The sequence below is a fragment of the Geotrypetes seraphini genome, chromosome 3 (assembly GCF_902459505.1).
Source record: "Geotrypetes seraphini chromosome 3, aGeoSer1.1, whole genome shotgun sequence".
NCBI classification, from domain to species: Eukaryota; Metazoa; Chordata; class Amphibia; order Gymnophiona; family Dermophiidae; genus Geotrypetes; species Geotrypetes seraphini.
The window spans coordinates 251,100,860-251,115,541 of NC_047086.1; the positions used below are offsets into that span (position 1 = coordinate 251,100,860).

At 47.2% G+C, this 14,682-nt stretch overlaps 1 protein-coding gene across 6 annotated transcripts in view; it reads left to right on the plus strand.

Moving 5' to 3' along the window:
- Positions 1-11,542: 11,542 nt before the first annotated feature.
- The window catches only part of PDE10A (phosphodiesterase 10A), a 590,210-nt gene continuing 587,070 nt past the window's right edge, over positions 11,543-14,682 (plus strand). For 5 of the 6 annotated variants that reach the window (XM_033937273.1, XM_033937275.1, XM_033937278.1 and 2 more), the window contains exon 1: positions 11,543-12,260. In XM_033937273.1, coding sequence (XP_033793164.1) covers positions 11,708-12,260 — 553 coding nt within the window. In that variant the 5' untranslated portion in view covers positions 11,543-11,707. The remainder of the gene's footprint in view (positions 12,261-14,682) is intronic. The other variant, XM_033937279.1, reaches the window with a different exon arrangement.

Sequence of the window (14,682 nt, forward strand, 5' to 3'; positions counted from 1 at the left end):
AAAATACATTTCCCTCCCCCCACCCCCCTACCCTGGATGTGTAAGGAAAAACTAAGAAAAGGAGAGATACATGACCATTAATGCGAGGTAACGAATATAGTCAATGGGCTCCACACTTTATTAAATGAATCACTGGACCCCAAACATTCTGCATTCATTCACTCATATTTATATGTAGTACACACATTTGCCCATCAAAATGTGTAATTGATTCTGTCAAGGCTCTTCCAGTTATGTGTGACCAATATGAGAGTATTAGGACCCTACCAAGCTACAGTTGTTCTCTGTGCCTTGCCCCACCCACTTCACCACCACACCAGAGAAGGGACGGTGGATGAGAGCAATTTTGGCACTCCTTGCTATGATGCTGGCGAATGCTGATGCATCCTTGTCCCTGCTTGTCCACACGGAAGGTCAGGGTGCTCAAGACTTAAGAAGAAGTTCTCAGGAATGATAATGTGGGCAAATCTTTCTATGCCAGCCAACAGGTACCTGCTAACAGGTAAGATCACTTATGAAGAGAGAGAGACTGTCATTGTGAAAGAATGCTGTTTTTCCAGCTGTAATTAAAGTACCAGTGCCAACAAATGATACTTTTAGTTAGTTCAAATGGCAAATAAAACAACCTGATCAGGATCCTTTTTTTTTTTTTTTTTTTTTTTTTTAATAGTGTTTAATTCCCAGGGACATAGTGCATAGATCATGGCTTCTCAAACCAGTCCTGAGGATCTACAGCCAGATTTTCAGAACTCACACATTAATATTCATTAGATCAATTTGCCCGCACCAGCTCTCAGTGTGTGCAAACGAATTCATACATATTCACTAAAAACCTAGCTAGCTATGGGCTCCCCAAGACAGGTTTGGGAAGTCCCGGCACAATTAAAATATCTGGAAAAAGTTCCAATCTTGGCCACTCTAGAATGGGAGCTTGTGAGCCCTGCGGAGCTCCTTGGTGGTTGGGAATTTTAGGTTATTCGATCGATGGACGCTTCAAGTTTTGTTGCAGGGCTTTTGGTAAAATGAAGTTGTCGGTTGCCTTGAATGCGCTGGAGACTGGAACAGCAAAAGCTAAAAGGGCAGATGTGCACAGACAGAGTTATTTGTTTCCTAGATTGGGGTGTGGAGCTGCTTTGGTGGGTTTCAGGGGAGGTCAGGGAAGAATGATTGCTTTGCTTCACACAAAACATATAATTTTATTTATTTCATTCATTTTCTGTCCCATTCTCCCCAAAGAGCTCAGAACGGTTTACAGGTTTAAACATACACTTCTCCCTCTGTATTCGCTGTGATAGGGGATTAACAGACCCGCGAATACAGAAAAAACGTAAATAACTTTTTCATATGTTATTCGCCGTTTTCTATTAAAAACCATCGTGAATATGCTGAAACCGCAAATAACATGGTGGGAGACCTGGCCTGATCCTGAAGGAGAGGCAAAACACAGTGAAGAAAGTGCTGGGAATCAGTGATTTTCTCTGTAAATGCTTGGAATCAGCAATTTCTCTATGCAAGGTGATGTAATTGGGGGGGGGGGGGGGGGAGGAGCCAGCAAGCTAAAAACCGCGAATAATCGAAACCGCAATTACTGAAACTGCGAATATGGAGGGAGAAGTGTATATATTATATAGTTAACAGGTTACAGTTTGACTTAATTACAGAACAAGTTTACAATACAAGGTTGTATCCTACTTGATACAAACTAGGGGGGTCTAATACCAACAATATACAGTCAAACCTTGGTTTGCGAGCATAATTCGTTCCAGAAGCATGCTTGTAATCCAAAGCACTAGTATATCAAAATGAATTTCCCCATAAGAAATAGTGGAAACTCAGATGATTCGTCCCACAACCCAAAAACGTTAATACAAAATACTATACGTACTTGTATTGCAAGACCTCATTCATTTAGAACAGTCACTACACTCTTGCAGTATCAGAGAGATAAGACCCATCGGCTCAGTTGTGATGTGTGTATTCTGTATGTGCTTATATTAAAAGACATTGCTTGTATATCAAGTTAAAATGTAATAAAATGTTTTGCTTGTCTTGCAAAACACTTGCAAACCAAGTTACTTGCAATCCAAGGTTTTACTGTACCTCCTCCCCTTTTACAAAATCGTGAAAGTTGGGTTGTAGCACAGGCCGGTACACTGAATGCTCTGCACTAACTCCCAACGCTCATAGGAACTCTTAAGTGTCGGGAGCAGCGCAGAGCATTCAGGGTGCCAGACTGCAATAAAAAAATCACTTTTATGGTTTTGTAAAATGAGGGGATAGAGTTTCCAGGTTACAGTTTGTCATAGTTATCCTTAACAGTGCATGTTTTTTCAGTACACGTTTTTATCTTAATTAGACACTCACTAGGGATCTAATACCAATATACATAATGTACAGTTTACAGCAGGGCTGCCCAAGTCCGGTCCTCGAGATCTACTGGCAGACCAGGTTTTCAGGATATCCACAATGAACATGTATGAGGGAGATTTGCATACCAAGAAGGCAGTGCAGGCAAATCTCTCTCATGCATATTCATTGTGGATATCCTGAAAACCTGGCCTGCCAGTAGATCTCGAGGACCGGACTTGGGCAGCCCTGGTTTACAGGTTAAATTTGCCGTAGTTACAGTGCTGAATTTTTTCAATACAAGTTTTTATCCTGATGCGACACATATTGGGATCTAGCACTAATATACATTGCTCTGTAATCCATTGGTCATGGGCAGGTAATGACTGTTACTCCTCCTCCTTTTTTGTGTGTTCATGGGAGCTTGCTAAAGTTTGATAGCCTAAGGGTCATATCATACCTAGTGTAACTCTATCGTTGCCTTTAAGCCAGGTTTTATATGTTATCAACAATGATAAGTCAATACAACAGTATTCGTTGGAAATCAGAACTACAGCATAGTCTTGGTCTTCACTGCGGGTCCTCCAGGACTTCCAATGGGTCAGGTTTTCAGACTAACCTTAATGAATATTACATTACATTAGTGATTTTTATTCCACCATTATCTTGCGGTTCAAGGCGGATTACAGAAGAGGATTTACGAACATGTCCAGAGGTGTTACAGAGTAGAGCGGGTTGCTTCAGAAGATTGAAATGTTTCATACGGTGTTAGTTAGCCTTCATGGATTTCTTGAATAGCAGGGTTTTTATTTCTTTTCTGAAAGTTTTGTAGTCTGGTGTTGCGATTAGTAGATTGGAGAGTTGGTAGGTCTAGTTTTGCTGCCTGTGTGGCTAGTAGGCCATCGTACAGTTTTTTCCGTTTGATGTCTCTGTTTGGAGGGTATGTGAATGGGTGTCTGGTTCTCCTGTGTCTAGTTGTGGAATATTTATGGAGGAGATTCAGATACCTGCTATCTCCATTGTATATACATTTCTCTCATACATATGATTAAGGACGGCCTGAAACATGACCCTTCAGCAGCCCTCTGGCAAAGTGAACACCCAATAATTGAGAGGGGAGGGAGGAAGAAGCAGTGACCCTTTTGGTATAAAACTATTACAAAATGATAATGCAATAGGAAAAAGCACACAGAGAAAAGGCAACTTATTTCTGTAGTGCTACTAGATACACACTTAATGAAGAATAATTACTAATGTGGGAATGGTTAAAATAGAAACGGACTACTGAACAGGTGAAATAGCAGTTAAAAGCAGCCTCAAAAGCTGAGCTTTAATTTAAGCCTAGATTTGGATATGGCCAGAGACAGAGCTTGACTTACTAACTAGAGTTGACAGTGGATGAGAAGGGTACAGATACCAAAGACTTATTTTACAAATGGCCTTGAGGAGGGGTGTAGGGAGAGATAAGAAAGGAGAAAAAAAATGCAGAATGAATGCACTTAAAAAGGGGAGATTATATGCAGAGAGTGGAGATCAATAGGGAGCCACTGGAGTAATTTGAAAGGGCTGTGAGCGGAAAGACACTGGAAGGATATCCAAGTTATGCATCAGAATTCTGAAGGGGAGGAGAAATATTTTCATGGGAGACCTATGAGAAGCAAGCTTAATGAGGTATGTTAATGAGGGCTAAAAGCCAAATATCTGCTCGGAATAACAAAATTCTCTTTATAATGACAGGGGTTGACATACAACTTAGTTTGAGGAACTCGAAAAACTGGGATCGTTTAATTATACTTTTTGGTCACACTTTTAAAATGGTGACCATACAAGAGGGACATTATAGGAAGTTTATGGATATTTGGGAGCCATTGACAAAATTCTGTAAGGAGTGATTGTTGATTTTCCCCTTTTGATAATACACGTACGTCCAGGATGGGCGGTAAGATTTTTTTTTTTTTTAATTTTGAGTGCAAATTTTTGGATAAGTAGAAGGGGGGGAGGGGGATGATATATGTATTTGTCATAGAATATAATTCTGAGTGAATTTAAGTGCTGTTAAAGTGTAAATGAGTGTATATGTTGCACTTATTTTTGGCTTTAAAATTTAAAAAAAAAAAGAATTCTGAAGGGGAGGAGAAAGTTGTTTTAGTGGGAGACCTATGAGAAGCCTTTTCAAAAGCAGCTCCTCTGCCACCGGGAGCTGCTTCTCTACACAAGCGACCTCGGGCCGCGTGGGAGCCCCGCTCCGCCCCCCGAAACCACAGCGACTCACTGCCTTTTCAAAAGCAGCTCCTCTGCCACCGGGAGCTGCTTCTCTACACAAGCGACCTCGGGCCGCGTGGGAGCCCTGCTCCGCCCCCCGAAACCACAGCGACTCACTGCCTTTTCAAAAGCAGCTCCTCTGCCACCGGGAGCTGCTTCTCTACACCAGCGACCTCGGGCCGCGTGGGAGCCCCGCTCCGCCCCCCGAAACCACAGCGACTCACTGCCTTTTCAAAAGCAGCTCCTCTGCCACCGGGAGCTGCTTCTCTACACAAGCGACCTCGGGCCGCGTGGGAGCCCCGCTCCGCCCCCCGAAACCACAGCGACTCACTGCCTTTTCAAAAGCAGCTCCTCTGCCACAGGGAGCTGCTTCTCTACACAAGCGACCTCGGGCCGCGTGGGAGCCCTGCTCCGCCCCCCGAAACCACAGCGACTCACTGCCTTTTCAAAAGCAGCTCCTCTGCCACCGGGAGCTGCTTCTCTACACAAGCGACCTCGGGCCGCGTGGGAGCCCTGCTCCGCCCCCCGAAACCACAGCGACCCACTGCCTTTTCAAAAGCAGCTCCTCTGCCACCGGGAGCTGCTTCTCTACACAAGCGACCTCGGGCCGCGTGGGAGCCCCGCTCCGCCCCCCGAAACCACAGCGACTCACTGCCTTTTCAAAAGCAGCTCCTCTGCCACCGGGAGCTGCTTCTCTACACAAGCGACCTCGGGCCGCGTGGGAGCCCTGCTCCGCCCCCCGAAACCACAGCGACTCACTGCCTTTTCAAAAGCAGCTCCTCTGCCACCGGGAGCTGCTTCTCTACACAAGCGACCTCGGGCCGCGTGGGAGCCCCGCTCCGCCCCCCGAAACCACAGCGACTCACTGCCTTTTCAAAAGCAGCTCCTCTGCCACCGGGAGCTGCTTCTCTACACAAGCGACCTCGGGCCGCGTGGGAGCCCTGCTCCGCCCCCCGAGGCCTCCTGCGGCCCTATTTTTGGTTTGTTACTTTCCTCAGAACAGCTCCATTGATTCCGGAGCCGCCCCAACACAACTTGACCCTCCGGTTGCAGGGAAAAAGCTTCGGGACGCGTGGGAGTCCAGCTCCGCCTCCCGAAACCCCCTGCAACCCGAACTCTCCAGTGCTTCTCCTCAAGGCAGTCCCACCGATACTGGGAGCTGCCCCAACGTGAGATCGTCCTTCAGTTGCAGAGAGAACCTCGGGCCGCGTGGGAGCCCAACTCCGCCACCCGAGGGCCGCTGCTTCTCATCACATCTTTATTCCCGCCAAGTTTTGCTTCCCATAACTTTGAGCTCCACCCTGACTTAGACAACTATCCCTACTCAAACCTGTCCAATGACTTCTCCCTTCTCTCTTCACTGTCCAAATTTGCCAAGGTTCACCAGACCCTATCCATTTGTTTTTTGTTCTGCTACTTAATTGTATCCACCTACTGTTTCAGTCTGCCAAAGTTCCCCAGACTTTATTGACTCTACCTCAGCTCCAGTCTACTAAGGTCCCCAGACTTTCTTTTTCAGCTACTCATCCCCACTCAGGATCTCCAGACTCATCTCAACTGTCTTGTCCTTGCATATTTACCAAGACTCCCCAGATTCTATTCAACTGTTTTAGTCCTGCCCAATCACCCTGCTCTCCCCTACTCCAAACCTCCGCTTTATTTCTTACCTCCCCCCCCAAAGATCCTCAAAACCCCCACCATGAAGCCTCACCTATGGATCCTTTTTCTCCTCATCTGCTCATCCTCCAATATCTCCTTCTGCCTGCACCCACCCCCCCCCAACTTACTGAACTCCATCGCTGTCAGCCCTATCTACCCTGGTACTAAAATCCCCACACTTTTGCGCACCAGAAGTAACCCCTCCAAAAAACCCCCTCGAAGTACCAATCGCGCCTCCCTAAAGCCCATACCCCCTGCCAACCTTCCCAACCATACCTCAGACTCTCTCACCCCAGTCCCATCTCTATACTGTAACGCCAGATCCGCATGCAACAAAACCCAAATTTTGAAGGATCTTCTTGAAGATCTTAACCCCGGTTTCTTATTCATCACTGAAACTTGGATCGCAAAAGATGATATATTCTCTCAAAATGAACTCTGTCTTCACGGATACCAAGGCCTCTTCTCCCCTAGAATTAACCGAAAAGGAGGTGGCCTGGCTCTCCTCCATAAATCATTCTTCGACGTCCAGCTCCTTGAAAAGGGTTGCCATGCTTCCCTAGAATATATGCTCGCCTCTGTCAATGACGAGCTCCACCCGCACCCACTAGGCATCCTGCTTTTATACCGCCCACCTTCATCCCCCTGGAACAAATCCTCCGACCTCGTCCTCGAATCCATTACAAATGCCTTCCTCAAATTCCAAAGATTACTAATCATTGGGGACATTAATCTTCACATAAATGATACCACCAACAAAGATGCTATTGATCTCAACAACTTCCTCACCTCTTTAGGCTTCCCCCCCTTGGCTCCCTCCCCAACCCATGAAAAGGGGCATGCGTTAGACATCATCAGCTTCATTGACCTCACCGAACACAAAACTTTAATCAGCGACACTCGCTGGGACCCCGTCCCTTGGTCCGACCACTTCCTAGGGTCTTTCTGCCTCCCCATTTTCATGTCCCACCTCGAACCCCCCTCCCGTTCCCCCGATACTATCACCTTCCGAAAGAAAATTACGAGCGACCTGTTCTGGACCAAACTTCTTAACCTACTCACCACCACCCCCAACCCTTCAAGCCCTGAATCTAACTGGCACAATTGGATCACCCTCTCTAAGACCACCTACCACTCCCTCGCTCCCCTATCCACAAAAACTGTCTCCTACTCCCGCAAGGCCCCCTGGTACCTTCCCTACCACAGACAACTAAAGCAGCAATGCCGATCACTGGAACGAAAATGGAAAAAATCCAATTCCCCCACGGACAGACAATCCTGGAGGGCCTCCATTAGGTTCTATAACACCGAATTAAAAAAATCAAGGAAGAACTACTACGGCAACAAAATCTCACGCTCCAACAACCAAAGCAACACCCTGTTCAACATCTGGCGTTCCATATCCTCCAAACACGATTCCTCCCCACTCCCCTCTTCTCCATCCGCGAACGATCTAGCAAAATTTTTCAATGAGAAAGTGTCTACCTTACGAAGCTCCTTCCCCCCCACACCCGATTACAACTCTTTGATGCCCACTACCCTCTACCCCAACTTAACCGAGGTGAACCATATCCCAGCCGACAGATCCTGGACCGCCTTCGAGCCTGTTTCCGACTCTCAGGTCTCTAAGCTCTGCCTCAAGTTAAAAGCCTGCAACTGCTCCTTGGATCCTTTCCCCTCCTACCTATATGAGAACATTCCAGCCCAGGCCATCTCATCTCTCACCAAAATCTTAAACTCCGCCCTGCTCTCAGGCCTGTTTTCTACAGAAATGGGACACATTTCCCTGTCCCCACTTCTGAAAAAAGCTGATCTCGACCCCTCCATCCCTTCCAGCTATCGCCCAATAGCTAATATCCCACTCCTGACCAAAATGCTGGAATCCATCATAGCCACCCAACTCTCATCCTATCTCGAGAGATTCTCCATTCTCCTACCCTACCAACATGGATTTAGACCCAACTACAGCACTGAATCCCTTCTAGCCTCTTTAATCTCAAAGGTCCAACAACTTCACTCCTCCAACAAATTTGCTGTCCTTCTCCAATTTGACCTCTCCGCAGCTTTCGACATTGTCCACCATGACATACTAATCCTCCAACTTTCTGAAATTGGCATAAATTCCACTGTCTTAGATTGGTTCTCAACATTCTTACGGTCCCGTTCCTACCTCGTTAACATGAAGGGTTCCTCATCCTCCCCTTGGAAACCGATCTGTGGAGTCCCGCAGGGTTCACCTTTATCCCCGATTCTTTTCAATGTCTATATGTCCTCCCTGAAACTCCTCCAACTTTCCACCTCGGAGACACTTTACACCTACGCCGACGACATCCTCGTCCTTATTGAAACCGACTCTAACCTCACCAACCTCTCGGCTAACATCTCATCCTGTATAACAAGTCTACAATCCTGGGCCCTCACTGTTCAAATGAAACTAAATGAGGCCAAAACAAAACTACTTTGGCTCGGCCCAAAACTGGATCATCTACCCTCCCACATCCCACTTTCCTCTGGCACCAATCTGCAGCTTGAGCACTCTAGCAAAGTTCTGGGAATCATCATTGACTCTACACTGTCCTTTAACGACCACATCAACTCCCTAGTAAAAAAATGCTTTTTCAATCTCCATATGCTAAGAAAAGTTAGATCCTGCTTCCACCAACAACATTTCGCCGTCCTTGTCCAATCCATCATTCTATCCCGACTCGATTACTGCAACTCCATCTTTCTAAGCCTAACAAAGAAAAATCTTCTCAGACTTCAGCGGATTCAGAACACCGCAGCTAAATTAATCTTCGCAAAAGGCAAATTTGACCACGTCTCCCCGCTTCTGTCTAAGCTTCACTGGCTCCCAGTCTTCCTCAGGGTCCGCTACAAATGCGCTTGTCTTACCTTCAAATCTCTTCACGGCATCCTCCCTCCCCTCTTCCCACTATCCTGGCTCTCAAGCACTCACTCCTCCAGATCCACTCAGAAATTCAAACTATCCTTCCCTTCTCTAATTGGCATCGCCCATACAGGAAAACACGGTACATCCCTCCTCTTCAGGATCACTGAGCTGTGGAACAGCTTTACGGCCCATCTTCGGAGTTCGACCTCCCTCCAACATTTCAGAAAACATCTGAAAACCTGGCTTTTCACCAAAATGTAACCACTCCCTCCCTCTCCACTATTCTATGTTCCTCCTCCGTCCTTGTTCATTTTATCTCTCCCTCCTTCCATTGTAGTTCCTCTTCTTTATTTTTAATCCCTGTAAACCGTGTCGAGCTCCACTTCCGTGGAGATGACGCGGTATATAAACTCAAGGTTTAGTTTAGTTTAGTTTAGTTTAGAAGCAAGCTGCAGTAATTCAACTGTGAGGTGATAAAGAGTGTGGATTGGACAGCATTCATTTGAAGGAATTGAATTTAAAGTGTAGGCCACTTGTTCCAATCTCTGGAACATTCAAGGCAGCCTTCAACTTCATTAAAAAAAACCCAAAACAAACAAGCCCTGCACTAAACTTTAAGCATCCCTAGAGAGAATAACATAACATCCCCAACTACCAGAAACAAAGCAATGATTCTTCCCTAACCTCCCCTGAAACCCACCAAAGCACCTAATCTAGGGATCTCAAAGTCCCTCCTTGAGGGCCGCAATCCAGTCGGGTTTTCAGGATTTCCCCAATGAATATGCATTGAAAGCAGTGCATGCACAAAGATCTCATGCATATTCATTGGGGAAAACCTGACTGGATTGCGGCCCTCAAGGAGGGACTTTGAGACCCCTGATCTAATCCATACCCCTTATCCAGGTTTCTAGGTCCACAGTGGTTCCCAACCCTGTCCTGGAGGACCACCAGGCCAGTCGGGTTTTCAGGATAGCCCTAATGAATATGCATGAGAGAGATCAGCATATAATGGAAGTGCCAGGCATGCAAATCTGCTCCATGCATATTCATTAGGGCTATCCTGAAAACCCGACTGGCCTGGTAGTCCTCCAGGACAGGGATGGGAATCACTGTTCGAGGAAACCAAGAACTCTGTTTTTGCACATCTGCCATTTGGCTTTTGTTGTTCCATTAACCAAACATGCAAGTATGATTTTATCTTTCAGTAGGAAAACTGAGACGCACATACAAGGATTTGTGTTTGATCCATTTGTGGTTTCCAACAGCTGTCGCGCTTTTTGAACTGAATGTTTAGAAGTGGTTTGGGTAGACTTAAAACATATTTTTATTGCGATGTTCAAAGGCATTTGGTGGGTTGGGATTCCTTCTAATAGGGGTTGCGTTAATTTTTGGTCGAACGTGGCAAATAACGCTACACGGCTTAAATAGGTTTCTTACAGCCAAAATGACAAACAAAGGAAACCCAAGAACATCAGGATTCATTCATTCTTGATTGCAACATCATTATAAAAGACATCGGCAGGCTCAGTGGTTCCCAAACCTGTCCTGGGGGATCCCCAGCCAGTCGGGTTTTCAAGATATCCCTAATGAATATGCATGAGAGAGATTTGCATACCTGTCACTTCCATTATATGCAAATCTCTCTCATGCATATTTGTTAGGGATATCTTGAAAACCTGACTGGCTGGGGGACCCCCAGGTCAGGTTTGGGAACCACTGGATAGGCTGATGGAGGTGTCACAGTTCAGCACCAGAAAACAAATCATAACATGTAAGGAATTTGCATGCAATTTGCCTTAACTGAGCTCTGCTAGTGCTGCCTCATTAGCACGGTTAGAACATCGGAAGGTGCCTTTGTATTAGTGAAATCTTCTTAAAAAGAAAAGAAAGAAACCCACTCACTCCCTAGTACAGGGGTAGGCAATTCCGGTCCTCGAGAGCCGGAGCCAGGTCAGGTTTTCAGGATCTCCCCAATGAATATGTATGAGATGGATTTGCATGCACTGCCTCCTTGAGATGCTAATCTATCTCGTATATATTTATTGTGGAGATCTTGAAAACCTGACCTGGCTCCGGCTCTCCCGGACTGGAATTTGCCTACCCCTGCCCTAGTAGGATGGGCCTCCTCAGCATGATGCAATATGGGGAACAGGGGGGGAAAAAAAGGTATAACTCAGAAATAATTGCTCCACCAGTGGGCGTTTTCTGACTCGGGGAAGCAATGAAGCGATTTTCTTTGTTTGCCAGGGAACAAAAAAAAACAAAACAAACCCCAACACACCAAACTTCACAATATAATAGAAGGATTAAAGGGAAGCAAATGACAGTAAGAAGCCCAAATAGCAGACAAAGACCTTTCTCCCAAGATCAGTTCAGAAGGGGAGAGAAGAGAAAGAGCGACAAACGCCAGCAATCGTCTGCAGCGAGAGCTCCCGGGGGAGGCAGAGATCGCCGTCTCCTCCCCCCCCCCCTCTCTCCTGCCTATGCAATTCGTCCTGCCCCAAACTCCCGCGAACGAAGGGGGGGGTGGGTGGGGGGAGGAGGAAGAGGATGTCCAACCCTGAGAAAGTGCTCTCAGCACAGCCCCCGACCCCCCTGATCGCTGCGGGCAAAAATCGCAGCTTTGAGAATCGCCAGTTGCACTTGCTCGGCGCCAGCCCGAACGTTGCGAGCAGCGGCGGCGGCGGCTGCTGCTGGGCCGCCCGGGGCTCCCTTCTCCTGCTCCCGGCGAGTCGAGACGCTTCCGCCCGGCCCGGCGCGGCGCTCGATCTGAACCCCGAGCTCGGCGGCGCTCGCTGCCGCTCCTCCTCCTCCTCCGCCGCTCTGCGGGGTTTGCTGCTGCTCCCCGGCGGCTGCTCCCCGGATCGTCTCTTTCGCCAGCTCTGGTCCTACAATATCCTGCGAGCTCGCCGGGACGGCGCGAAGGACTGCGCGGAAAGCGCCGGCGGCGCGCGGAAAAAGCCTTCCCGGCTCGGCTGCGGCGCTCCGGCTGCGGCTGCCCCGCCCCCCCCCTGCTCGGCCCTATTTGGGGGGACAGACATGGAAGATGGACCTTCTTCTGCAAGCTGCTTTCGAAGGTTCACCGACTGCTTCCTCAGCACAAGTAGGTGTTGCTTTGCCCGCTTAGTTTTGTATCATTACAGTACTGTATAATATCTATATATTTGTTAGTTTTTCTCTTTCTGCTGAGATCGGGGGACAGAAGGGAGACCGTTTCCCAAAAGTTTCCCCCCCCCCGCACCATTTACCCGATTGCACGCGTTGCATTTGCGAATTGAAACGGCCGAATTTGAATCGGACGTGGGGTACGAATCGCCGTCCCTTGGCGTGCAAATCTTCGCGCGTTATGCTTTTCCCAACTGCTCTGCTTGGAAAAGCCGCCGAAATACCCAAAGGGAACGATCGGATTCGAGAAGCAATTGCGATCCTCCCCCCCTCCCCGGGATTTAGGAGGCCACCAAGTCCTATGTAACGGGCTCCTTTCCAAGACAGGAGACAGCGCACTAGTTACTACCGTTTTTCTAGGACGGAATTGCTGCGCTAGGCGAGGGAGCTGAAGCCGCAAACGCCGGGATGATAAGGGCGTTATCTAGCACATGAACTTTTATTTATTTATTTAGTCAATTTTCTATACCGTTGTCCCAGGGGAGCTCAGAACGGTTTGCATTAATTTATTCAGGTACTCGAGCATTTTTCCCTGTCTGTCCCGGCTCCTTTATGAAAGTCAGTGGAGTGGGCGACTTAAATCCTGGGGATCTTGGGACAACGAGAAGGTAAAATCATTTCTTTATACGCAACCTGAGTATGTCCCCAAATCATAATTACACAAAAAAATCCACCACCAAAAAAGACAGAGAAAAAAAAACCTATTGCTACCTGGATGGGAGGGAGAGGGGAGGGGTGGAGCGGCCCTATCGGTGAAAACCAAGAGGCTCCTTTTACAAAGCTGCGCTAGCGGGTTTAACGTTTGCAACTTTTCATCACGGCGCTGGCTGAAAAACTACCGCCTGCTCAAGGGGAGGCGCTAGCGGCAAGCGCGGCCGGCGGTTTAGCGCGGCTTTGTCCAGGGAGCCCAAAGGAAAAAAAAAAGAAGCAGCCGTCTCTGACGCTGTTTTGCGAGCTAAGAATCAGTGTTGCAAACCCTGCATGCAGACACCTGTTGAGTCTGGCGTACACCCCGGATGTGATAGGTGGCAGTAGCTCTTAGATGCTGTCAGAATCTCAATAAGAATAACTGTGATCATTTGTAAACATTGCTCCTCCTCCCTTTTCTCCTTTAGGGGCTGCTCTACCCCAGAGGCATCTCAGACTTAAAATTGACGGTATTCTATATCATTCTTCAGTTTCTTTGCGTTGGAAGTTTGAGCGGAATAAAAACAAAGCATCAAATTGATAGCTAGGCTTTTACACTTCTTAAGGTGGCTCTTTGTGGGTTTCAGAAATTCTAGCGTCTGAAAAGCACGATTAATTCCGCGCTACTTTGTTTTTCTTTTTTCTCGTTCGTTGCCTACAGCGCTTTCTTGTTTCGAGAGGTGCGGTGGATGAGGTTCTGTGGGCTCTGTCCTGTTTAGAAGGGGGTGACGGGACAAATTCAGTCGGTGTTAGTGACACCCAGGCAGTGCCCCCAGGTCTGAAGTAGCTTATCTTCTGTGTTTTTCGAGAAGTGCTTTCTTGCAACATGGATCTTGAGTGAACTCAATTTGCGGTTAGGGGCTCTGGGTTTCTTGCTGCTGCTGCTGAGTCATTCATGATACGTCTCAATGGACTCGTTTTTTTTTTTTTAATCACCTATGATTTAACCGCCTTTTTAAAATCAAGAATGCTAAATATCTCTAAACTAAACTAAACCTTAGGTTTGTATACCGCATCATCTCCGCAAGCGCAGAGCTCGGCACGGTTTACAGAGGTTGAGAGGAGAGGAACTACAAAGATGGATATAGGAGAGGGAATAAGAAGATAGGGAGGGAACAGGGTACTAGAGAACGGGGGTGATTAGATTTTTGAAAAGAGCCAAGTTTTCAGGTGTTTACGGAATGATTGGAAGGAGCTCTCTTTTTGTAAGAGAGTGGAAAAGATGTTTACGTTCAGGAAGGGAGGGGGGAGAGGGAGAATTTTACAGTATTGGGTTTTTGAGAATGTCCTAAGACCCAGAAAAATTTCTGTACGAGTCCCAAATAGGTCTGGATTGGTTTCCCTCCCCCCCCCCAAACAGGGGTATATTTACAGGTTGCCTTTCACAGGGACAATGAGTGTCACCTTCTGAGTTCGTATGCAGAGCAGATCAAGCAGCTGGATTTGGTGATTTACTTCCAATTGGGATTAAGCATGGTCAGGGAACTGGCTGAGAGCAACCAATAGAGAGGCTTTCAGTGTTCTCTCGCTGGCATGCTGTAAAAAGTCCAGACGCACACACTCCCTGTGACAGGAGTTGATCTAGTGAAAATTATTACACAGTAGCAGCAACAATGATAGCTATCGATCAATGCATCCCAGTGGGCCACATTTGGCTGAACTGGGCCCAGGAT